Source organism: Orcinus orca, chromosome 1, assembly GCF_937001465.1.
Source record: "Orcinus orca chromosome 1, mOrcOrc1.1, whole genome shotgun sequence".
Taxonomy (NCBI): domain Eukaryota; kingdom Metazoa; phylum Chordata; class Mammalia; order Artiodactyla; family Delphinidae; genus Orcinus; species Orcinus orca.
In genome coordinates, this window is record NC_064559.1 from 126,913,021 (window position 1) to 126,939,646 (window position 26,626).

The 26,626-nt window shown below is 35.1% G+C and overlaps 1 protein-coding gene across 2 annotated transcripts in view; it reads left to right on the top strand.

Annotated features, from left to right (window-relative positions):
* The window catches only part of DPYD (dihydropyrimidine dehydrogenase), a 795,698-nt gene that overhangs the window by 366,832 nt on the left and 402,240 nt on the right, over positions 1 to 26,626 (top strand). For both annotated transcript variants that reach the window (XM_004263062.3, XM_033437294.2), the window contains exon 12: positions 13,191 to 13,375. In XM_004263062.3, coding sequence (XP_004263110.1) covers positions 13,191 to 13,375 — 185 coding nt within the window. The remainder of the gene's footprint in view (positions 1 to 13,190; positions 13,376 to 26,626) is intronic.

Below are 26,626 nucleotides of genomic sequence, written 5' to 3' on the forward strand. Positions count from 1 at the left end.
TCTGTTTAGCTGGAGCAGATGCCGTATGGTAAGATAAGGTGGGAAGTGGGTAGGGGTAAGATGGCAGGAAATTTGGCTACAAATTTTTGTGGAGTTAAGAGACTTATATGCTAAGCCAGGAGTTTTGAATTTTATCCTATAGACACCCAGGTGAAAATGAGGGGGTTTAAATATGGGAGAGACCTTTATGTTAATGAGGTAACTCTGGTAGGTGATGGATCTTCCATCTCTCTGCTTGGGTTTGCAGCATTTGTAATATTCTTCAGATAGTTGGGAGTTAGAAACCATGAAGTCACCTTTGAGGTGGTTCATATCAGAAGACAGGTGTGTTTCCTAGTACTGGATGCCTGAAATAAGCAAAGTTACTCACCAGTCACAGGTAAGATCCAACAATTGCAGGTCCCCTGTTGGGAAGCTGCAGCAGTAAGATTTTCAGTGTTCAGGGAGGGAGACAACCTGTGCTCAACTGGGCAGCTGCCAAGCTATAGGCTTGACAAGGGTGTGTCATGCATGCCTAATTTCTTCTTCCAGATCCACTAATTATAATTACTGAATTCAGCTTTTCTAAGAGAGGTGAGTAAGATACAGAGAGACACCACGAGTGTTATACCAATAATTGTTTCCCCACATGGAAGGAAGCATCAGGAGTGTGGAATAAGCATGTTGCTCCAAGGTGGCCTGGGATTAAGACAGAATGGTATCGATGAAACCAGTTAAAAGACTTGTTGTCAGTTTGCGTGGCTACTAATTAAGGCCCAGATTAAATTAAAGGACATAGAACTGCAGAAGAACATTCAGAATCCAGACATATTTTTTACGTAGACAGTCAGGGTTTGGTCATCTGATAAAGGGGTGGAATATGGAGTATCTAGCATGGGAATCTGATCAGATGTCCATAATGCCTACAGAACTCACAAATGCAGCAGACAGAACAGATCTGAGGGAAATGGTGATGTGTGTCATTTGGATTTGCTAATCCATTCAACAACTGGAAATAGGACTAGAACTAAGAACATTCTGATTGAAAAGAGACATTAAGAATCATTATCTATCATTTGTCTGTCTTTTCACTGTCATAACCTAGTGCCCAGAACAGTGGTTATTCATTGATTGAATTAATGAATAAAAGCTGTTATAACTTGTACTTTAGATAACAACTTCTTAAAAGTATGATGAAAGAGGACATGTGGTATTTGGAAATCCAGAAGGATCTCACCTACCATATTATGAAGAGGAAAACAATCAGCTTTTGTTATTGCTGCTTTTTAGGTGGTAAATATCGTTGGAGGACATGGCATCAAGACAGTTTTAATCCATGGTTCTGTACCTTCCCCCTTTCACTAATGCAGTTGGTTCCTGATGCTACTGTTTCATTTCATAATGCCTGAGTAATAAAAGATTGATATATCCTTTGTATCGTTGGCCCAGTGATGAGAATGAATCCTTTTCTAGTCCTCCCTCTACATTGTCTGGCTTTTAACTGTATTTTAGGCAAGAAGCATTCTCAGGAAACCAATAGTAAAACTGTACATATTTTCTTAAAAATTGTCCTAATTATCAGATTTTTTTCTGGCTGAAAGATTTATTGTCTTTCTATTACAGAATACACTGTGCAGAGTGAGGATAAAGTGGTAGGATTTAAAGCAAGTACTGGCATTTCTGCAGAGTAACCATCCAAAATAATGGAATCTTTGCACAGTTTTTCTTTGGAATTATTTTAAAGGGGTGAAGGTGATGAGGAGGGAGGTGAAACTGATAACAGTGTTGAAAGTGACTTGGACTCAACATCACATCACTTACAACTGCCTTAGACATCCGTTTGAAGCACAACATGATATTTCTGTAATTATTTTACTTCCCTCTAATAACTGCATAGGAATAGGTTTGTTTCCCCAGTGAATAGCTCTGTTCAGAGCCTTCCCTTATCTTTGTTTTCCAGGTTTCACTAGTGGTTGATATCATATGCATTCTCACAGGGAGACAGTGGATAAATCAGTACTTTTCCATCAAATCAAAGATTACATACAAGAAGTAGAGCAGTGGCATGTAACAAGTTTTGCTGGGGAAAGAAGGTAGAAAATGGACAAAATAACATAATTGTTTCAGAGAATAGAAATCTTAAAACGTAGGAAAATGTTATTCAACATAGAGTGAGTGTAATACATGTCCAGAGCTTTGTTTACCATAGTCTATTGTATTTGTCTTTTAAATACTAGTTAGCTTATGGTATACAAAAGGTTTATTCTGAAACCAAATATTCTTGTGAAGTGTTAAACTACAGTAAGCTGCTGCTGTGAGATGTAAAATCAAGATGTAAAATTTAGTGAAATTATAAATTTAGTAATGATGTAGATTCATCATGTTCTTAGTAATATGTATTTGCTATTACAGATTAGTTTTGTTAATTACTTTGCATTTGTATTCTTGGCTCAAATCACAAAATAAAAATAACAGTATACCTATTTAAAATAGTCTTTGGTTAAATTAGATATTGACCTACATACATGTAAGTTGTAATTTCATCAGTTAGAAAATTACATTGGATCATATTTAATAGATAGCCCCCCAGTATGGAAGCTACCCAATTCAAATGTAATATTCACATGCAATTTATTAGGTGTCCCGAATGTGCTGGCATTGCTGGAGGAGAAAGCCAGCACTTACTTGAACATACATTCAGAGGTCTCACCTAAGCTTTATATGTTCTAATGCTATCCAGTGCCAACCTTTTTTCCATGCTAGCCATTCTTATAATATTTTGTAATTATGAAGCTTTTCAAATGTTTTCAAAGGACTTTCATTTACACAACGATTTTTTCCATACAAGTGCATGAAAGAGTGTCAAGCATATTATGTTCAGTGAACATCCAATGATTTTCCAAGACCTCTGAAAAGCGTATTGACAATTCACTTTGTTTAACATGGCCCAGTGTTTTCCCTGTATTTGCACACTGCTGCCAAATGAGCTGCTACATCACCAGTATCATTGTATTACTCTCATAGTTTAGAATCTAAAATTATTCTCCCCTGACAGTGGGATTGAAACAAAATACTTCAATTTAATTTTAACACCCTTCTAATCTGTCCTCCTACATACTTGTGGGACCTTATTTCCCATTCTTTCATTCTATATTTATTGAGTTTACAAGATTCTGGGTTAGGTTCTCCTGGGTTCACACACAAAATACATTGTCCCTGTCTACAGGAGCTTGCAGTCTAATAGAGAGGGAAAAATGCAAAATGCCATTAGGTAGACTCAAGGAGAAATAGATAAACTGCTAGCATAACACACAGGGTGGAGAGATGACTTCCAGTTGTAAGCATCAAAGAAGTGTGTATGGAGGCAGTGGGATTGGTAATAGAGATGAAGACTGGAAAGGAATTACGAGACTAGAGACGGGAAAGCACATTTCATCACAGTGGACAGGCTAGATACATACAAGGGGTAATTCCTTTGGCTAGATCATAGTGCACACAACAAGAAATAGTAAAGGTGGAGAAATGTATCATTGCTAATTCACAAAATGTTTTAGTGTTAGGCTAAAGTATCTGAATTTTCTTCTAAAGTTGGTGGGTACCTGAAATCTAAAGGGCCATGTCAATAAAATATGTTTCCCTCACACATAGAGGGAAACATATAATTAATTTTGTGTCTCCTTTTTGACTCCTTCTCTTCTCCTTTTTCAACCTATACACCTTATATACTCTAAATTATGTTGACAGTAGGACTGCAGGGTAATTTATTCATATCTTAACCCAAAGTACCCAGCACAGTCTCAAGGGTTCACTGAATGAATGGCTAAATGGATGAATGAAGAGATGGATAAATGTTGGGATGAATAGAATGAAATGATTGCTTTATTCTAAATACTGCTACAGAAAATTCACAGTAAAGACAAAAGCCTATGAAAGCAATGTTTATATAAAGTATCACATGAAGACCAGAAAGTCCTCCTTCTGTTGAGAGAATGGTCAGATGCTTGATAATTTCACTTGCATTGAAAATAGTAGCTTCCTCACTGGTCACCCTGCATTTACTCTTGCTTCCTTATAATCCTACCAGAATCAGCTTTATAAAGAAGAATTACATCATTTCATTCCCCTGTTCCAAACCCTCCAGTGGTTTCCTACTTTATTTAGAATAAAATTCTTCCCACAGCTTATGAAGCTCTCCTTGATCAGGCCTCTGCCTATCTCTAGGCCCCCTCCCCTCTTCTCTTGCTTGCTTTCTTCCACGCACTTAAAGCCTCCCTTCTACTCTTCAAGTGCATCAACTTCAGCTCATTCTAACTCCTCTGTAACACTTCCCTCTGTCTGGAATGATCTGCCTCAAGGTCTTCACATGCTGGCTCATTCTTATCCTTTGTTTTAGCTCAGATGTCATCTCATCAAAGAGCCCTCTGTGCCCCTCCATCCCCACCATGATCTTCCATTTCTCAGCCCCCTCACATCATAACACTCTCCTTGATATATCTCTCTTCATAGCCATTTTCACTATCATATAGTTCACTTACTTGTTCACCTTTTATTTTTTATCTTCTGCCAACTGAAATGTACATCCCACAAGGACAGTTCCCTTATCTGTGGTTTACTACAGTGCCTACAGCTGGATTTAGTACACAGCAGACAATATTTGCTAATTGAATGAACCAATGCAAGCGAGTGCCGTATTTTTTTCCTATGCAATCATTACTAAAGTCCCAGAAGAACATCCTGTATGCACCGCCTTGCTGTCTGTGCCAGATCCTTTCTCCTTAACCCCTTTTATTCTGCCTTTTGCCTTCATCATTTACCTGCACATATCATCTTTTTACTGCTCATTGAACTCCAGATCCCCAAATCTGGTTACCTACCTTACATTTCTCTTGTATCTGACATTTCTTGAAATGATCACTTCTTGGCTGTATGGCTCAGAAACATCTTGAATCTCATGAAACTCTGATGATTCCTCTTCTGGCTTTAGTTCAGGTTGTGATTGCTGCCACTTTAAAAAATAAATGGTTCATTCTAGTTTTACCCAGGTTTGTGTTCTTTCTCTAGAATTTCGTCCATCATATGACTATATCTAATCCCAAGGTGTAGGGCCCTCTACTAAGGTCTAGGTGTTTTATCTCCAAATGCCTCTGAAGGTATTCCCAGCTGGTACAGCTGTGGTGGATTTGTAGTTAGGTTCAAATCCTGAGAATGTGATCTGTGTAACTTAGTCTCAGTTTCCTCAGCTATAAAATTAAAATAATACCTATTCTGTGAAGATCCAGAGAGATAACATATACATTGCCTCATCCAAAACCAACCACATGTTCCTGGGGCACTCGATAAACGTTTGTCATTATTATCATCATGAATTCTATTGAATATAACCTTTGTCAATACCAAAGATAGTCCTTGACTGCATGGTAATACAACCAGGACTCTATATAAAGAAGCTATATTTTTGAATCGTGCATCTACTTATGTGCTAAAATTGTTTAAAATAAATTCTACTGTATGTTTTAAGTTTGCACTGAAGTATGCCTACAGCCGATTGACAAGGAAAAAAAAACTCATAAGATGGATATCAAAAAGTAACATTAATGAGCTGCTAAAGCTAAAATTACAGGAACTTATGAAATTGGTTAAACATAAAAACCATTAAACTGTTTACTGAAGCTTCACAGATATACTGCAGCTAATGAGCATTTCTGCTATTTAAATAAGCCCAAATTGAACACACATTACATGGATACATAATTAGTCATGGCAGTCAAACACACATAGACTTACTTTTAAAGCTCTATTTAGGGAATCTTTTCCATTTGATTTATTTTGTTAATTAAAATATTTTTCAGTATTCACTTATATTTTAATAATATTGTTTTCACAAGTAGTGTAATTTACTTCTGGCTTTCTCTTTGTTTTTATTTATGCTTTAAATGCAGCAAATGAGGATTTTATATTAAACATTTTTTAACCCCTTTCTGTAGTTATTTATATCACTTGATGGTATCATCCAGCATTTTAAAAAGTTCTTTCACTGAGAAGTATACATAAAATATTTCAGTAGCCTTTCCACTTTTTTCACTGTCTCCTAATTATCAAGAGGTATTAGGCACCCAAATGTGCATAGAATTATGATGATTATGGTCCAAATCAGATTAAAGGATGATCTATTCCTTCAAGGAGTTTGTAGTCTTAAGTAGATGGTATCATTGAATATAAATAAGCAAATCAAAGTGCAGCATTTGGGAATCCAACTGAGAATCTGAAAACAATCCCCATATATTTTCCTCAAGGACACTGACCTCCTTGAGGAGATCTCTTACAGAGAAAATGAAGTCAAATCTTCAAGGAGTTTAGTGTTTTAAATAGATGGAATTATTGCAGAGAAATAAGCAAATCAAGGTGAAGTGCTTAGACAATTTTAATTCTGAATTGATTAGTCGGTCAGTTTAGGAAATGAGAATGAAACTCCCTATAGAATACAGGTAAAACAAAAGGAGTTGCTACAGGCTATTATTGACATCCATCTTTTGTATTTAACTTGGGGAGTCTAAGCTTATCTTGGGCATGGAGGGAAAGAAAATTAAATCTGTACTTTTACACTGCCTGAATTCTACAAGCCTATCCAAACTGAGCGTTATTTAACCATAGCAGTAGGAAAGTCAAATAGTTAAATCAGTCAAAAGAAATTAGCCAATGCCTGTTCTTCTCTAATCAGTGTGTTTGTCACTGTAGAGACTTTCTTTAGAAGCTTTGGGAAGCTTTTGGAAAATACTTGGGTTTCTTCTCTACAATGAACTGATTCTCTAATTGTGGAAATAAGACCTACAAGAAAGATAATTGCTGCCCTTTCAACCCCAATCTGCTTCATTTTAATTATTCCCATGGTTCCCAATAGTGAAACTTTAAGAGACTGTTTTTGGCCTATTCCTGGCTTTTTCTTTCCCTCACACCAAGGGTCAGTGGCAAGGAGAGCTTTGGAGTGAGAAATAACTGGATTCATATACTGGCTTTACCACCTCTTGGCTGTATTTAAGATGCTAATACCTACCTTAAAGAGTTGTGCTGTGGTCTAAATGAGACTACTGTATGGAAATATTCATCATCATGTCTGCCTCACACAAGGGATCAATGAATGCTGATTGTTTTCCTTAACGTTCTTCATTAGGTGAGGATGATATAAATGAGATGTAAGGAGTAACTAGGAGAGAATTTCCTTTGGTTGAATTGTTAGAACATGGTAACTGACTGCATGTTGAGATAAGTGGAGAGAAAAGATTCAAATATTATGCCAAGACTAAGATCTATTTCTACGTTTTTTTGAGAAGGAAGAATAGGAAAAAGCAGCAGTGAAGGTTAAAGAGTGATCATGGAGGCAAATGGAAAAGCGGAAAGTGTGGTGTCATTGAAGCCAAGATAAGGGACTTTTATGAGGAGGAAGTGGTCATCTGTTGAATGCTACTGAGAAATCAAGGAAGACAGTGCCATGCGTAGGGTGAGACAGTTGAGGCACTGACCTGCCCTTGCACGGTCTTGAGCCTAAGGACCTTCTTAAATCTTGTTCTCTGGGTGTCTCACCCCACCCCACCCTAGTTCCTGAAGTGAGGTGATGACGGGAAGGGTAACTGGATGTGGCAATCTGGATCATCTTAGTGATAAGAATTTCAGTGAAGCTTTGGTGGTCACGATGAGTAGGAGACGTGAAAAAGTAAGCTTACTGATAATTGTGAAATGTGAAAATCCCAGAGGAGGCTTGTGAACTGGGTTTTAGATGTGACAATTTAGAAGGGACAGTAGAGTATCCACATTGGAAACTCTAAGAGGCAGCTAGAAGTGTCAGAAAAAAAAGCAGAAGGTCGTGTTTGAGGTCATTTCCAGAGAGATGAAGTTAAAAGCACAAGACAACTATAATTTCTGACACAGAAAAGTGTAGTAGACAATATTTGAGAGCTGGGAAGAGGATGATGACAGATGAAAAGGAGCCAGATAGAGCCTAAGGACAGTTTAAAAAGGAGAGTCCGGATAGAGTAGCATTCCGCAAATCAGAGAAGGAGATCAAAATTACCCTGATTCGTCTATTTGATGCTATAGAAAGGCAAAAAGGAAGTCACGGAATTTGGTGACCGTAGAGACCATATTTTCATAAGAGGGATACACTGGAAGGAATAATTGGGTGGTAAAAAATGTAGGTAGTGTAAATTACTCCAGAAGTTAGATAAAAGAAGATGTAAGAATGGCAGTGAGAAGAGATAACCAGGTTAAGACCAGTTTTTCAACATAGGAGATGAGAGAGGAGAATATGAGAAAGGCAATAGTCTAAAAAGAATCAGAGATACTTGAGGTTCTGTAGGATCAGGAAGGTACAATATCAAGGCTGACTTTTGAGGGGTTTACAGAAAGAAAATGATGAATTGGCATTGTCCGCTCCATTGTGTTTGGGAATGGACAGCATATTGATTCGAATACTCAGAGGCAGAAGGGAGGTGTGAGAACAAAGCTCGTGCCAACCAGACTTGATATACTTAGTTGAAGGCATTCTGTGGTTCTGTCCCCTCCATACCCCAGGTTATTCTATTTAAACACAGCTCTGATATCCTGGCCCTGTAATTAGGATTTATTTGCTCTTGCTGAGATTTTGCTTTCAGCTCTGATTTACTGAGATTATTGCCTCAGCTTGCCTTTTTGTTTCATTGTGCTTTGGTCCTCTTGGCTAATACGTTATGTAAAATTAAACAACAAGCACGTTGATGAATTCATCTGTTTTCAAGATATCATTTTATTACAAATGTTGAAATTTTTTATTCCCCCCATTGTTTTATAGCATCTCAAACTCTCCAAAGAATACTAATAATCGTTCTTCATTATGATTTCTGTTGTATTGTTTTATTGTTTATGGAGAATTAATTTATATTTATGTACTAAAATATAACATTCTTGACATCTTTTTATAAATACTGAGAAATATACTTGTCATATGCTTGTGGGTTTCTCTTCTACATATATGACAGCACAGCTACATCAGTTTAATTGACCTTGGCAATCTGCATCTGCCAGTGATGTGTCCCTGAGGGACGGTTTCTGCAATTTTAAGCTGTGGCTTATTGAAGAACTTGTGTGTCACAATACAATTAAGTCTATATAAAAAAATCATCTCATGCATAACATTAAGTTGACTAAAAGTTCCTATTTCAAAACCATTTCTTGTTTTAAAGCTACCTCAGTGTGTCTTTGTTTTTTAAATAAGCTCATTCGAACATAGTAGTGATTAAAGCAGAAAATTAACATAAATCTTGAATGTTTGGTATGAATTAAGGATGTTTTCATTCCTTTTAAAGACTGCATAAAATTCCAGGCACCATAACATTTAACACATTTCTATCCCATTTGCAGAATAATATAGACTGTGAATAAGCACGTTTTGGGATTCTTTTTCAAGTTCTTTTTCTGTTCATCTATGGAACTACCAGGACATATGCTGCAGTCTCCAGCAAGATGCAATCTCATGGAAATCTGTGGGGAAACTGTGTATGATCATAACAGAAAATCCCTCTTCCCCCACCCCCATTATTTTATAAACAAGAAAGAAAATAATACAATCCTTCTATTAATATTCATTTAACACTTCATAGGATATGGCAAGCAGTTATTTGGTTTGCAAATGTAAATATACATTTTTCATCCACTTATGCTTTCATTCCTTCCAAGCTAGATAAAGGCAAAACAAAAGATATACTTCTGAGACTTATTTTTATTGTATTCCAAGTTAAACGTATCAGCAGAGATGTAAGAGAGCTGTGAGGAGTCCATAGAAGGATAGTTACAATGATGAGGAGGATGAAAGTCCCTCTAATAAGAAGCAGCTAAATAAATGAACTCCTTCCTGACAAATTATGAATAAAAGCATATAGATTTTTTTCACTGAATCCTTAATTTGAGTTCTAAGTTAAATACTTTGGAGCTTTAAAAATATGATTAAGTAATAGAAATAGCTACATTTCAAAAGAGTCATCGAAATCGTGAAAAGTGTTATTAGGATCCACAATCAGAATCAACAAAGTTTCAAAAAATTAATTAATCCCTTCTCTCTGTCTCTCATGTTTAAATATTGAGTCCACTGTGCCTACAGGGAAACGATCCTAATCATTTGATGTTCAAGTTGTAATGAATAGTCATTCTTGTGTTAGCTGCTTAGTGCCACTGATTGAAAACATTTCTGACCCACTAAAGCATCGCTTATATTCTTATAAGCTGTCCGTGTTCTATTTTTTTTCAATTTTTTCAATGATCCTTTATCATTTGGACAAAGAAAAAGTTAAATTATTAGATATTAAAATGCAAACAAATGATCTCTATTTTGATTGATGTAAGCTTTGCTATACTATTTAATAACATCATAACCAATTACTTGATCTCTCATTTTTTCTATTTATTTCTTAAATGAAACTATGAACATGTGAAACTTGAAGCCCTCTAAAAAGAGTAGGGGGAAAATTAAATAGGTGATTTTCAAAAGGGGGCTGAGATAATTTTTACTGTGAGAGAAAAATTCTGTTTTGGAATACAGTGTCATAGTTATTTGATTATTTGTGAGGTTAGTTGTATGTTACAAATGATAGAAAAATTAAAAGTTTATATTCAGGTCTGACTTCAAGCTATAATTGAGTCAAATATTGAGGAAAGAGAGCATATTTTAAAAATTAAACATGAGTATGTATGAATGTTTAGAGACATAAAGTAATACAAAGTGTATCCAATGGAAAGACCCATGAGTAGAATAGTGCTTTTGAATTCACAAATAAATATTCCTAGGTTGGTTTATAGTGTTGGTGCTAAATATTTTAAGAAATGCAAGAATTACTTATTAAACTTCTAGTAACGTCTCCTATTTATTGACTGAGTTAGTGATAGAGCTCTAATATTAAAGTGAATCATACCATATGCATTTGTAAATCATAAAAAAGTTATAACGCATGTTATTCATGAACTTCAACTTAATTCAGCAAGCATTTATTCAGCACCTACTATTTAAGGTGCACTGTACTGAAGAGTAGATTCAAGTTTTGCGAGACCTGAAGCCTATATAACTTGAGGACTTTCTATAAAAAAGAAAAAAATTACAAATTCAAATTTAGGCCTTGAAAGAGGCCCATGCAAGTGAGGGACCCTGAAGCTTAAGCTTCAATAACTTCACAGTATATATGTCTTTGACTCTAATAGCTGCTGTGGGAAATCAAAGATAACTAAGGCATAATCCCTGCATTGCTCAAGCTTAGAGTGAAATCTGTGCTAATCTTCAAGGATATTCTTGTAAAAAAATGAGGAAAATGTATAAGAGAGCTTTGATCTCCTAGTGAAATAATTTTGAATTTCTTCTCATTTAAAAACCATCTTTATTTCAGATCTCTATGTAGGACAAGGTTGTATCAAAGTCTTGGACAAATAAGGTCATTTCTTATACAGGAGAATTATTTTTTATCCCTTGCGTGTGAGTGTGTGTGTGTGTGTGTGTGTGTGTGTGTGTGTGTCTATACCATTCAATGATGGTGTGTTACAGTTACCATTATTATAATAGGTTGAATTGATGAGCCATGTTCACTATCGATGTTTTGCAACTCAGGTAACTGTCAACAAATGGTAGTGATGATCTGTTATGAAACGGGGAACAAATGCTAAAGGTCTCTTTTCATGTGACCTTTAAAGACAATAGAAAAATCTTCTCAGAATGCCATTCTGTACTGAAAATAATTACATGAATATTTAATTTTACTCTCAATGAAGGGTGAAATTGCATCAGAGATACAAACAATAGAAGATTTTTAAATAAAAACCTGAGCATGATGGCATTGATCCATCTACTCATCCATCCATCCATCCATCCATCCATTGAATTGAGTGTCTCTTATGTTTTAAGTGCTGTGCTAGGGTTGGTGGCACAGTGGTAAGCAGTATAGCATGGACACATTCTTGTTCTCATGGAACCTACAGTCTTGTGGGGAAAACACAATCAACAGTAGTCCCTTAATAGTTCTCTAGATTTCTAATATTCTTCAAATAGAAAGCTACAGATATGCACCAGGGTTTATTTTATGTTTTTTTTTTTTCTATTGCTCAGAAAAAAATAATTTTAGAATAACATGGTTTGGCTATTTTATTTTAAACTTAAATTATTCATCTATTCAACAACTAATTTTTGTATTCTAAGAGCTTCCAATATTTTCTCCTTTTGTTTATATTGTTATATTTTCTTTTCAATTGGAGTAAAAAATAACTCCCTTAGTCTATCTTGAGAAGCTGTGCTTAAAATTCATGATATGAATACCTGGAAAGAACATTTTATCTTAAACACTGGCTCAGTTTGCTCCATCATATATGGTACTGTCTACCTTTCTTTATTTCTTCTCTAGATCAACCCCTTAATCTAACTTATTTTCTTTTGTCTCTTCCAAATATCCAGATCGTGTGACGAGTGAGTTTCCTTTAGGTAATTTTTCTTAAAGGGACTCAACCTCTTCCTTTTCCTGACATGTTTAGATTCATTGGAACATAGCATATTTAGCAGATAATTTAAATCTCTTTTACAGAGCAATTTCCACAAGGAACTAATGTTAATGGTTGCATTTGTAGATTTTTACAAAATAAAACGGAAATTGCTGGCTAAATGTAACTGTATTCTGGGTCCATTAAATCGCTTAACATTAAGTGTAAGTAATTTGATGGAAACGTAGAAGATATGTCTTGTTTTGTTCATAAAACTTGCTGTGAAAGGAAGAGATTGGCAGTTGATCCAAATTCACAATATAACTTACATCAATGTTACACAGGAATAAATTTGCGTTCATAAGAGTAGTGACAAATTTGTGAAAATAATGGTCATGGACAAAGTTTTAGAAAATGCGTTTTATAACCATTAGAATATTTAAAGGACTGTAGTCTGCCAAACATCTTACACATAAATACCAGATCTGAAACATTGCCCAAATCTGTGGTCTTTAACACCTACATGTGAGTTTCATTTTGAATTGGTTAAGTCAGTACACTTTGAATGTGTTGTTAACTAAGATATTTCATTAACTTTCCATTTTTATGGTTCATTAAAAACAGTTGCTTGAATCCCTAGAACAATCATTACATCATAATTTTTCTTAATTTTCAAATTATTTTTATGTGATGCACAGATTAGTCATTGCCTGTTGTCTTTCACTTTTTTCCAGTAAAAGAAGCCTTGAGCCCTATAAAATTTAACAGATGGGATCTCCCAGAAGTAGATCCAGAAACTATGCAAACCAGTGAACCATGGGTGTTTGCAGGTGGTGATGTTGTTGGTATGGCTAACACTACGGTGGAATCCGTGAATGACGGAAAGCAAGCCTCTTGGTACATTCACAAATACATACAGGTAGGTGTTTGCCATCAATTTCAGTTAATTTTTTCCAATGGATAAGTACTTCTTTATTTTTGCTACTCATTCATATGAGCATTTCTATAAGGTATATAGTAACTATATATGCAATAGGTCACATACATATTTACTTGGATAAATTTTTTTAAAAGTGGACTGGATAGCAGACCTGTTTAGGTGACTGAAAATTCATTTATGCATTTCTACCAGTGGAATACTATGAAGTTATTCATCCTGTATTCAAAATATTTATCAATGCTTAAAGACATAGATAATACATTTATCAAATCTGGACGATATGCAGTATGATATAGAATCTAGATTCCTAATAATCTTGCACAGTCCAGAAAATTATGTTGTCTGTCCATGTGGATCAGTGAGTTCCTATTCACTTCCTAAATTATTTGCACCTAATTGAAAAGAAAACAAAAATTTTATAAATTTCAATTGTAATTATTTTTTCACTATTTGCTGTTATGATATAAATGCAGAATGTAAAAATGATAAAATATAAAGTTAAGCATATTCTGGTACAGTAATTTTGTGCTCTTGGGGAAAAAGCCATATCTACTAGATTTCAGTTGTCTTACTTTTTGACAAAATGCTCTGTTCTTTTCCTGCTCTGTAATTTAACTAAATGTAGACACAGTAACCTCATTTACATAAAATGTTTCTGGAAAAGTTTGCTCTTGTAAATAAAATCCTTATTTTTCTTTCCTATTCAAGAAAGGCTCTAAATTCACGATATAATTCCTGCCTCCCTTCTTTTGATTTCTTTGGTTTCTCACATGCTAGCAAAATTCACTTTGTCTTTAATGTTTCCATTTCCTTGAATATTTTTCTTCCTCTTTGTCACCACCATTTAGTCTATTCTGGTTGTTCTCTACTCTTTCTGTAATTCATCCATGACTACTTACTTACTAGGTAGGGCCTGGACTTGGTACTGATTACATCATATTTTTTATGTTCAGTTAACCAACCTACTCCCACCTCACCTTGGCATCTCTGAGTAGTGGGGCTTGAGATGTTGCGATCTGGGCCAGAGGGTGGTGTGGTGTCCCATAGAGGTAATGCTCTAAGAATGGGTATAAACCACAGTCTACTGGTTGTGCATAGAGACAGAGGAAGCAGTGTTTTGGGGAGATGATAAGTCTAAAATTAAGAATTCTGTCCAAATCATTCATAAATCAAAAGGGACTAGGCTAGGAAGAAAAGGGGAAAAAGAATGAAATTTTAACAGACAGAAATCTGGGAATACAAAGGAGACATGTCGGTAGTGGTTTTGGCTCTAGTTGCTGCAGCATCTGTATTTTGGAGAGTCCGTATGGCCTCAGAAATTCACAGCAAGAACAGTTCAAGACAACTACCCAGGATGGACTCCTGCTTTGGCTTTTTCACTTTTTCTGTCCCAAAACTTATCACTCTTTTAATTTTCTCATTCTACTCTTATTTCTTATTTTCATAGTGTTCTCCCAAGGCTCCTAAGTGTGTAACTCCGTAATCTGTATCTCCAGTAGGGCATTCCATGATCCAGCTGTCTGCTGAACATCTTCACTTGTCTAAACTACATTTCAAATTCACCACTCCATTTGGATATATATTTACCTACACTTCAAACTCACTTCTTTTAAACCAAACATGATCTTCTAAACTTGTTTCATCTCCAGTATTTAACATTTCTGATTCCTAGAGTCAAATCCTCTACATCAGTGGTCCTCAAACTCTGGATTACTCAGGCTAATAAAATTTTCAAAATCAATTTGGAAGCCAATATAGGGCTGATTGCTTCTTGTTTTGCTGAGTAACAGCATTAAAATGAACACTCAAACACATGAAATTATAATATTTACTCACATTTATTAACAAGAAAGTTTATGAGAAAAGTAGGAAACAGCACAGTCTCAGAATAGAGATAATTCTTAAGAAAACACAGTTGAAAGATTTATGCTAGTGTGTTCACACACCTATTTTTCTCATAAAACAGCACTGCTGTACACACCCTTATTTATGAGTTATTTATCTGAATTTTCTTTCTCTCTTTTTTTTTTTTTTTTTTTTTTTTTTGCGGTACGCAGGCCTCTCACTGTTGTAGCCTCTCCTGTTGCGGAGCACAGGCTCCGGACGCACAGGCTCAGCGGCCATGGCTCACGGGCCCAGCCGCTCCGCGGCACGTGGCATCTTCCCGGACCGGGGCACGAACCCGTGTCCCCTGCATCAGCAGGCGGACTCTCAACCACTGTGCCACCAGGGAAGCCCCAATCTAAATTTTCTTTTCTTCTTTCTATCATATATGCCTGGTCAATTATACACCTGTAAAGACTTTCATACACTTATTTTAATTTGCTTAATTTTTGTGTGAAATACGATTTTGGGTTGACCAGACATCTCACTGACCAGTCTGTTAACTCCTTGAAGAAATGAAGGTAGACCCAGGAGAAGGGAAAAGGCTTTTGTGCTACGCCAGATAAAACCTAGTGAAGATGTGAATTCAGTTTGCAGAAGTGAAAATGGTGGGAAGGCAGAGATGCTAGAGAGATTTGAAACAGTAAACTTGAACATAGGCAAGTGGAGAATGGTGTGTGTTATTGTTTTCTAAATATTTAAATCCATTTGTAGCTTTTAAATTAAAAGACATAGAGAATGTTTACTATATTTTATGATGATGGTGGTTTTGTAGTGCTTCACAATTATCATTCAGAAAGATTCTTAAGGGTATTTTTTTTTTTAACTTCACTGTTATCTTTCTACTTTCCTGAATCTGATAAATGTGTGCTGATAAAAATGAGCAATCATTTTAGTTAGTTTCCACTTACTCATGAAAGGAAAGACACAGACTCTTAGGTATTATGAAAAAAAAGTGCATGTGCTTTAAATATATATTGCTAGGAATGATAGTGTTTAAAATATAAAAAAATTAAAAATTTGTGACCAGTAAAAGTTTTGGGTTTGGCTGAAGAATTCAGATTTGTCAAAGAAAGTATTGAATGACATTTTAGAAATGCAGTGAAAACAGAAGGCAGATAAAATCTCTGTCAGGTAAAATGAACACTTTCACTCTTCTGCGAGGGTGTTGGATACAAAGTGCTAAGCAGTTATGAGACTAAAAAGGAACATATAGACAAAGTAGGATTTTTCTCTCTTTACACTGTCAGTAACTTAGTTCTGGCCTCTATCACCTCCTAAAATTGCCCCCAATTTCCCCCTGTCAAATCCAAAGCCCCTATGCTGCAGCCAGAGTCATCTTTCTAGAATACAAATTTGATCCTAATTTCCTCACTTAAAAACCTTCAGAGGCTCCTCTTTATGCTCAAGATGAAGTCCAAACTCCTTAGCTTGTGATACCAATTTGAGTTTCCCCTAACACATCAAGATATCTATCTCCTACATCTGGGCCTTTCCTGACTCCACCCATTTCACCTGTCTGTATCCCGCTTGTCCTTCAGGTTTTGCTTCCTTCTCCTCTTCCAGAAACACTTTCCTTCTAGTGTGTTCTTTAGCATCCTATGTTTCCCTGATTGAAGCCTTCTTACTGGTCTGATGCTACACAAGCCAGTGGCCTGCTAGCTTACTAATATACCCTCAAAATAAAGAGCATATTCATCATTAAATAGGAAAAAATGTAGGGATAATTGATTTTAAAGGAATTTAAAGAAGAGTTAAGAAAACTAATATATTTGTTATATAAGTTAATTAGCACTGTAAATAACTAGTGTTTTCTTACCAATGTAGCATTAGTTTAGAAAAATTTATATAATGCCTGAAGTGTATTCATGAATGAAGGTTTATAACACCTTGTCTTATGTTATACTTTGGGGAAACATGCAACACTAGACAGTGGACTTAAAATAATGATTTTATACATACATTATAGTATTAATTCATACATGCAATCATTGCAGTTGGATATTTAGAATTTCTTTGAAATACACTTTTTCAGGTAAATGTGATTATTTAAAGACACACATGTTGGGATTTCAGTAATTCCCATAGTTATCTGAAGTGAGCTTCACTTAAATTTTGTTAGTTAATTTAATCAATTACCACTTATTGAGTACCAGCTGTTGGGTCTAACACTTGACTTTGGGAGGGTACCAAAGTGAATAAATGAGGAGAAGTATAATAGAGTAGTTAGAAATTTGAGCTCTGAACTAAACAGATCTGATTTCAACAATACTTTCAAACTGTATGACCTTGGGAAAGTCACTTCATTGCTCTAAGATGTGGTCTTCTTAGGGGTAAAGAAATGATTTATTAATAAAGGAGCAATAATAAAGTTGCTACCCTATTGGGTTTCAGGGAAGAATACATAAGGGAATTTATGGAAAGTTCTTAGTAAAGAGTCTGAGCTCTAAATATTTATTGTTTGTGAATTATTAGAGATTATTCCCTTTGGACTGTTAAAATGGTATCAGAGAAAAATTATAAAAGAGGAGATTTGAATAGAAAGTCAAAGTGTAGTATTTTAACAGATGACGACTGAAAGAGGCTGTTTAAGGTCATTCATTTATGCATCCATATGCAACCATCTGTCTATCTGTGTAGTCATTCATGCATGGATTCATTCATTCATTCAGTAAGCAGTAGTTTTTTAAAATGGTGCTTTACAAATAGTTATGGAAGCATACATATAATACAAAATAACAAACACAGTAATAAAAAATGTAAAGGCACGAGGCAGTATGGAAGAGTTAATGATTGATTCTGCCTGGAGGTGGGTATCAGGATATGGAGTGAGCAGACTTCATAAAAATCAAGATACACGTAAAGAGGGAAGATAAGAAAAACTGGAAGAATGCTGAGTGATTTGAATCGCTGGAACTTAAAGAAGCCTACTGGATAAGATTGCATAGCTTGCCCACTGTGCAAGGGCTACCCAAACAAGGGTACCAGTTGGCTGAAATCCAGACCAACCTCCACTCACCAAACAATGGCATCTTTTGCTGTGCTGCTTCTATTCAGAGGCAGGAGTGCCTTCCTTGAATTTTCACAAAGGTGCTTTCTGCCTGCTCCCTAAGCCTTGCACCTGTGCTACAGCTTTTTCTTTTGTTTTCACCAAAAGGCAGTCTGAGCTAGTGGAGGCCCTGAACATGGAGACTATATAGGAAAAATGGGAGAAAGGATCTGGGGTTTATTATACTGGGGTTAGAACATGATGAGAGTACCTAGTTTGGGAATTTAATGTGGAGTATGTAATGAGGCAGGAATGTGGTAGGAACTGTTTGAATAAAGAAGTGATAGTGTCAGATCTGGAATTTATAGAGAGAGAAATATTTTTCATTTTGTCAACATTTCCCTCCTTGTAAGTCATTATTTTAAAATATTAAACTTGCTCTTCTTTAGTTGTACTAATAAGTGATCCAGTATGACTTCACCTCACTTGTTTATAATACTATGATATTAGTGGAGTCCAGGCATATTTGAGTTTTCTTCTTTCACTTAAATGAGAATACTGACTATCTAAGATAACTTTGACAGCGTACCCAAAGAAAGAGTATGTAACTGAAAGAATGACTACAGGTAAACAAAAAAATTCTATAAATTTTCAAATTCGCACTTGTATCTTTGTAATGGATTTATTTAACTAGTGTGTGTGTGTATGTGTCTGTGTCTGTGTGTGTGCATGTATATGGACAGATGGATAGATAAAAAGTTCTGTAATAGGAAAAAAAAAGAAATTAACCACATTAACCCATCAGCCTTCCTTCTCTAAAGGAGCTTATAATGATGTTTGAATTCAGTTATTTCATCCATGTGAAATAGTTAGAGAAAAATATATATGACGTAATAGAAAGCTAAATTTACTATAACAAATAAATGCTAAATTAGTCAAAGAACAGAAATCAATGTTGACTAGAATTATTAGAGAAGACTCAAAAGGAGTAGTCCCTGATTTTTATCCTCCCTGGAACATGCCTTTTATATTCACTTGTCAACCGTTGAAATAACAGCCACTAATTGTTTAGCATCTATCATACATTGTACAGTTTTTGGTTATAATGACCCTGTTAAACAGGCATCATTATCTATGTTTCATAGCTGGTAAAAATGCTTTACCAACTTTACCTACTTTACTTTAGGCTCAAATGATAAACCTATTCAAGGTCAGTATCCTGTTAGAAATGAAGCCAAGATTTGAACACACAAATGTCTAGCTGTTAAGTTCCCCTGTACTGGACTACTTCCCTGGTACTTTTCAACTCTGGAATCTTAGTTTTCTTGCCAATTAGCAGCAGTCCTTCACACCTTCCCCTACAGTATGTGTTAAAATTTAAAAATATAATAATGCAATAGAACTTCTCCTGAGAGTTCCTCTGTAGTTTGAAACTGAAATTAAAGATTGTGATTGGAGGCTGTAGTATGTGTATAACTTAATTCTGGCCAAAAATATACCTTAACCAGAATGATTAAGTGTATAGAAAAGTTCTAGGAATTTGAACTTCCCAGAGAAAGAAAATAGAGGGGCAATTAGCTCAGTTAGTATGATTAAAGGCTATTTAATTATTAATTGGAGTAAAAATCAGACATTTAATTATATAGGTAAATCCAGAACATTTATCAATGATAAATTGGTTAAATCTAGAGCATTTATTTAAAAACACAGGAGTACAAAAAAGTTATCTTGTCCTATGAAACAGTTATCAATAATTGTTTGGTTAATCCGAAAAAGTTAAAATGGGGACGTATAAAAAGGATATACACATATATTAAGCATATCATTTTATTTTAATGCATTTAGATATTTTCTCATTTTCATTTCTCTTAAAAAAAATAAGCAGGGCCAAGATCTTTTCAATCCAGTCACTGGAGTTCTAGAATATTTCTTATCTAAACCTAACTATAATATATTGTCTACAACTTCCATTTTTGTTTTTTAAAGTGGAGCCACATTTTCAAGGAACGTAGCAATTTTCTGGGTTTTTATGATTGCTCTGAAGTCATTTCAGTTGTTTCTGTCACACTTAATTTGACAGCAACTGTTTTTTAGTAACTCACCTTTTTATCATATCTTTTGAAAACATTCAACTTAGTTTTCACAGAATCAACCCTCTTTCTTTTCACATTCGTATAGCTCATCGATTTATATAATTTTTATTTACACTTTGAGCCAACACAAATGGGGTAAAGAATGTACAACTGACTCTTCATAAGCACACAACTCAACAGGTGGAGTAGAAGGTTCATAGGCACACAGGAGAACCCCACCCATTACAAAGATTCAGTACTCCTTGGCATTTCTTTGTATATCTCAGAGAGGAAAAGGAGAGAAGAAACTAGTCTAGTGAATCTGTTTGGTGCAAAGAACTATGTTAAGAGAGTGTAAAAGGTGCCTAAGGTCCTACTTTACCAAAGAGGACCTTAATACCTTAATACCAAATGTTCTTTACAAAAATACAATCATTCAGAAGATTCAGCACTTACTTTGTTCTAGTATTGACATACAAACAAAAATTTAGTCAACGTAGAGGGAAAAAAGACTATATGATATCTCACCATTGCTATGGCCTTCTCTGAGAACTTGGAGATAGAATACAAGCTAAATTCTTCTAAGTCTAATCCTAGATCAGAAGTTCATTTTTCCTAAAGTAATCATGGTAGTTCTCAGAAAATGATCTTGTAAACATGAGACGTTTTGTCAAATAAAGCAATCTGAATATACGGAAATTATCTCAAAAGTCACAGGTTTGATTACATCATTAGAGTGATCCTTTAGTCATGTCACTATTCTGTGATTCAGAATTCTATTTTAAATTCACTATCTCTTATATGTAACATTAAAAAAAAACACAATATTTATTACTGGTAGTGGATGGGTTTATCTAAATGTACATGCTGCTGCTATGAAAGCAGTTGTGGTGGTACAAAGATAAATATTGAAAGGCAAAAGACAAGAGTTATTAGTGGAAGGATAAGTACGGAATTAATAGAAACTCAAATAAAGGACAGAATTTGTATAGAGCTTATTCAACTATAGGCAAGAAATGAAAAGGATAACACCTGGTTTCTTCTAGGTAGAATTCATGAGAAACTGCAAAGGGTAAGGAAGGAGACATTGGGTCATTAAACATTAAAAAAAATGTTTTGGTTACTGAGCTTACAAGTGACTTTAGGTGTCACTGAATACTTAGTTACAGAATAGTTGAAGTTAGGACTTCCCTGGTGGTGCAGTGGTTGAGAGTCCGCCTGCCGATGTAGGGGACACGGGTTCGTGCCCCGGTCCGGGAAGATCCCACATGCCGTGGAGCGGCTGGGCCTGTGAGCCATGGCTGCTGAGCTTGCGCGTCCAGAGCCTGTGCTCCGCGATGGGAGAGGCCACAACACTGAGAGGCCCGCACACTGCAAAAAACCAGAATAGTTGAAGTTAAATAGTTACAGAATATTGTTTCTTGGCAGTCAGCATTTGAGGTCAACTTTCTACAACAAAAAGTTAATTTTATTATTGGTTTAGTTTCAGTGTTCCTTCTATGTACATGAGTTTGTCTATATGCATGTTCCCAAATGATATTCTTTTTTTGTTTTCTCAAACTTTACCCTTAATTAAATAAGCTGTATTCCTATAATAAGTATCCATGTTAAAGTGCCTGATACTGTTATGATTATTTCAGTTATGATTATTTCTTTATGTTATACTTTCCATTTTGTCAATCCCTCCTAAAACTAATTGTTGTGGCAAAATTATCTTAGAATGTATGTACAAGATACACGCATAAATATTAGAGCATCATACTAGATCTAAAATGTCTTTCCTAACCCTGTAAGATCACAGAGCACAGGTATCTTTTAAGTTTTAGTTTTCTACAGTGTTTTTTCAGCTCAACTTTCTACAGTGTTGTTCGGCTTCAGTGAAGCTTATATGATATTTTAATGAAGGTTATAATGAATTTCTCTCACAGTTAATGTGATTCTCCTCAGTTGTATGTAGTATATGGGTATATTTTGAAATAGGTGTTTGTAAAGTTCTTCAAAACTATCATAAATTCCTTGCATGGATGACCTGCTTCTCTACTGCTTGAGGTTTTTGTGTATTTTCTTTTGGTTTCGTTGAGGCACAAAAGAATAGTTAGTTGTTGAGAGAACTAGATCTCTCAGGGGGTTAGTAATGAGATACAGAGCCTTTAACCTTTTGGTCACTAGTTCAGATCTGCCCCAGGTCAAGAGTGACAGAAAGTCATTACCATCTATCTGATGGTAGTTCAATAGGCTATGTGAAACAAATTTGTGATTTCAGTACCTAGAGAGAGAGACATGACATAGTCCCACCATATAGTGAGTGAGTACAACATGGTAGTTGTGGTTTTAGTTTGAAGAGAAAAGAGTCATCCAGTCATTGCTAAGTATTTCATTTTCTCTCTGTGAGCTGAGACTCCTCTTGGTGGATTTGTTAATGGAATGTTGTGAGAAAGCTAGGTTTGTGTCCGTGTTTTTTTGTGATTTGAGGCCATGAGATTCCCATCCAGAGGAATCCCTATCTGTCATTGTCACTAATAGGGTAAAATTCAGCCTCACTAAATTGACTTTTAAAAAGTGATTTCAGTCTCAGATGGTGATTAATTCAAGATTCAAAGTTACATCATTCATGTCTGCTGTTTCTTCAATGCCCTTCTGCATATATTTTTTTAAATGTTTCATTTTCCTCTTTAATCATTAATTTTATCTACATTTGGACATATGACTGAACATTTAGAGAGGCCTATTCATTCTTGTGAATCTTTCACATGGGAAATACTGAGTTAACAACCAAGAATAGAAAATTGTAAGGACACTTTGAAGATGGGGAATTCAAAACTGGGCACAGTGCAGAAGGATCATTGCTATAAAGCTAATTGAATTATGTGCATTCATATCAATAAATGAAATCTTTCACCTTCTGCCATCTTTAGGATTTGAGATTATGTGAAGGATTTTATCTATCTAATACCTTTAGTGAACTGTCAGGTTATTAAAACTTTTTGATTTGGGGGTCTCTTCGAAAGGTCTCTTTCTAAAGAGAAAAAAGTCCTATGTTTATACTTGAAAGATGTATAAGATCACAGCATTTTCTTAATACTGGAATATTTACAATTTTATTTTATATTGGGGTCAGTGATTTTCCAAACAAACCCACACTGTTGGATTGTTAAAATTTTAAACCTATCTCTCATAACATCTATGATGTGAAAATAAAGCCCAAAGAATGGTAGTGACAGTGCCTTTTGTTTAAGATTTCTGTTCTGGACAAAGATGAACAGTTGCTAAAAAAATATGACAGTCTGGGATTTTAGAAAACAAACTTAGAAGAAATTATCTATGTCCAAGTCTCTCTTGCTTAGAAGACCTTCAGTGCCAACTTTAAATAAAAGGCACTTATCATCATCATTGCTTAAGATATCACTTTAATTCCACATCTTCAAAGGCATTCTTTTGCCCTGAAATATACCAGTGGTTTCTACAGTATCTGAAGAAATATGATTTGAGAATTAGAAATTTAAATTGCACAGGCTTAATATTAGAGTATTTCCGTTACCCTTTGCAGGTTTTGAGGCAGCTTATTCGACCTTACAGTCTCACCAGGAAGCTAATGGGAAAGCCTTGCAGCAATCTTCACAGGAAAGTTTCCAAATGTCAAGTGTCATCTTTCCAGCTGTTAGATGAATGGGTAGCCAAGAGGCATTTATTTGGGTGTGCAGCCCCTGTGAAATCTGGGTGAGGCAGGAGAAAAGGCTATAATTTTGTGGTTAGTTTACCAGCATTGGTATAGTTGCAAATATCTTAGCCAGGCAAAGGACTTCATTTGTGGTTTAATGATTGACAGCCCTCTACAGTCTTCTTCTACTTAGGGAATAAAAATGCCTTTCAAAAAAGGCATCATCAATATGTCATACTAATTTTTGAATCCTCCACTGCTTCAAATAAAAACAGTCTTATCAAGGGAGCTGGTTTCTTCTCTAAACCCTTCTCCAACTGAGAGGAGGTAAGGCTTTTCAAATGACAGCTGTATTAAAATCTTGAGGCCTATTGAAAAAGTGTCCTCTAAGATATATTTCAAACTCTTTAATTCCTGTGTTAAAAGAAAATTGGTATAAATCTTTGGCCACTGTCAGGTTGAAAAACAATGAATATCAATAAAAAGACAGTTTTAAATCATAATGGATTTAGTTTGAGGTAGTGATAGCCTCCGAAAAATAATATTGAAGTATGTCATGGCTAAATGCTGTTTCCATGCTAAGTTTTTCCACTTGGTCAGGATCACAGTATTGAGATGACTTCAGCCCAATTGCTTATTGGGAAACTGGACCTTCAGACTGAAAAAGAATCAGAAGTGCATGTGATCTAATTTGTATCCCTTTCAATGGGAAGTAGTAAAGTTAAATTTGCTTACAGCTATTGAAAAATAAAGTCCATTTTAAGTGTTGTAAATAAGCATACAATAAACCCTATAGTGCTGTCTATAGAATTTGCCTTTGGTGGTACATTCATGTTAATTTTTGGTGTATTCCCTAGCTAATATTTAAAGTAATTATTAAGTATCAGAGACAATACTTTTTCTATTAAAAATTTCAATTTTAATAATGTGTAGCTTTTTGTATATGAAGGGGGATTTATTTTTTATGTCATCTATATGTTGTAAAAGGAAATCAAGGAAAAACTGAGGAATGAGCCTATATCTAATGGAGCTATCAAAACAAAACTATCTAGTTGGTGATAGGGGAAGAAAATGCCATGACTAATAAGTAATTTTAACGCCTTTTATTGACTTTGTATAAGGTTCCAAACCTTATTAAATGGCAGCATTTGACCTGAAAAGTAATTTAAAATGAAATTGTCTCCATAAAGGCAGAATATTTCCTTACCAATATAGCAGTAGATTGCTACTTCAGGCAGATAACTCAAGATTAGAATGGGTAGAAAAAATAACTCTGAAAATTCTGATCCATGCCATACAGAACCTGATCTCAGCGTGTGCTGATGTTGAATGAAAGAACTTAGCCACTGCAGTGTCACTTGGTCCAAATGGGCTATAGATGTTAAGAATTCTATGCCAAATCTTTAACACCTTAATGCCTGGAGCTGTATAGGGCTAAGGACAATATCACAGTAGAACAAAGAACTAAAATTCTTTAGGTTGCTGGGGGAAATTCAAATGCAAAATAACTCAGTTGAAAATTTTAGCTAAAATTTTATTCTCTGCATTCAATGATTTATTAAAGTTGACTCTTAATACAAGCTGTAAAGAATCCGAGTTTGGGATTGATATGTACACATTACTATATTAAAAATAGATAACCAAAAAGGACCTACTGTATAGCACAGGAAACTCTTCTCAATATTCTGTAATAACCTAAATGGGAAAAGAATTTGAAAAAGAATAGATACATGTATATGTATAACTGAATCACATTGCTGTACACCTGAAACTAACACAACACTGTTAATCAACTATACTCCAATATAAAATAAAAATTAAAAAAAAGAAAATTATCCTGATAAGGTGACGTAATGGAAACCTAAAAGTCAAGAGACCTGGGTTCAAGCCCTGACTTAATTATTCATTAATTCTCCCTTCAGACCTTTGGGAATGTCATATTGTCCTTTGGTTATCTCACTAATGGCTCTGAGGCAGCACAATGTACTTATAGAGGTGGAATTCCCAGTTTAAAGACTTGAAACCGGTTAAAGTTTCTGATGTGTTATCTTGTGCCTCACTATTTTCATCCATAAAAAGGACAAAATTATAATTTTTTTATGGTTCTGAAACCCAAATAATACATGTTAAAAATAAAGAATCTAATCTACTGAATACCTGCTACATGCTCATTTCCTTTTTAGGAGCTTAACATTCATGTTACACTGAAAAATTACCTCTGGAGTAACCATTTTTCCCCCATTTTACAAATTAGAAAACCTATGCTGAAGTTGGTTGAGAGAGATATGAACATCATCTGATTCAACCCCTTAATACATAGGGCAGGAAGCTGAAGAACAGACTTTGAAAGATTAAATTCAAATTATAGGAGAATTGAATAATAGAACTATCTTCTGAAAGGGCTTTAAAATAAGTATGTTAAAGATCCTCAAAGAGATAAAGACAGCAATAAGATCCACAAAAAAGAACAGGAGAAATGTAATGCCACCGTTAAGGTGTTGAAACTGTGTGATGGCCGTGTTGGGGCTGTAGCCAAGTTTTTTCATCCTCAGCCCTGCTGTTCTTTTCAGTAACTGTGCATCCTCTTCCTCGTGGTGTTCTTTTGGCTGAACTTTAGCTGAGCTTGT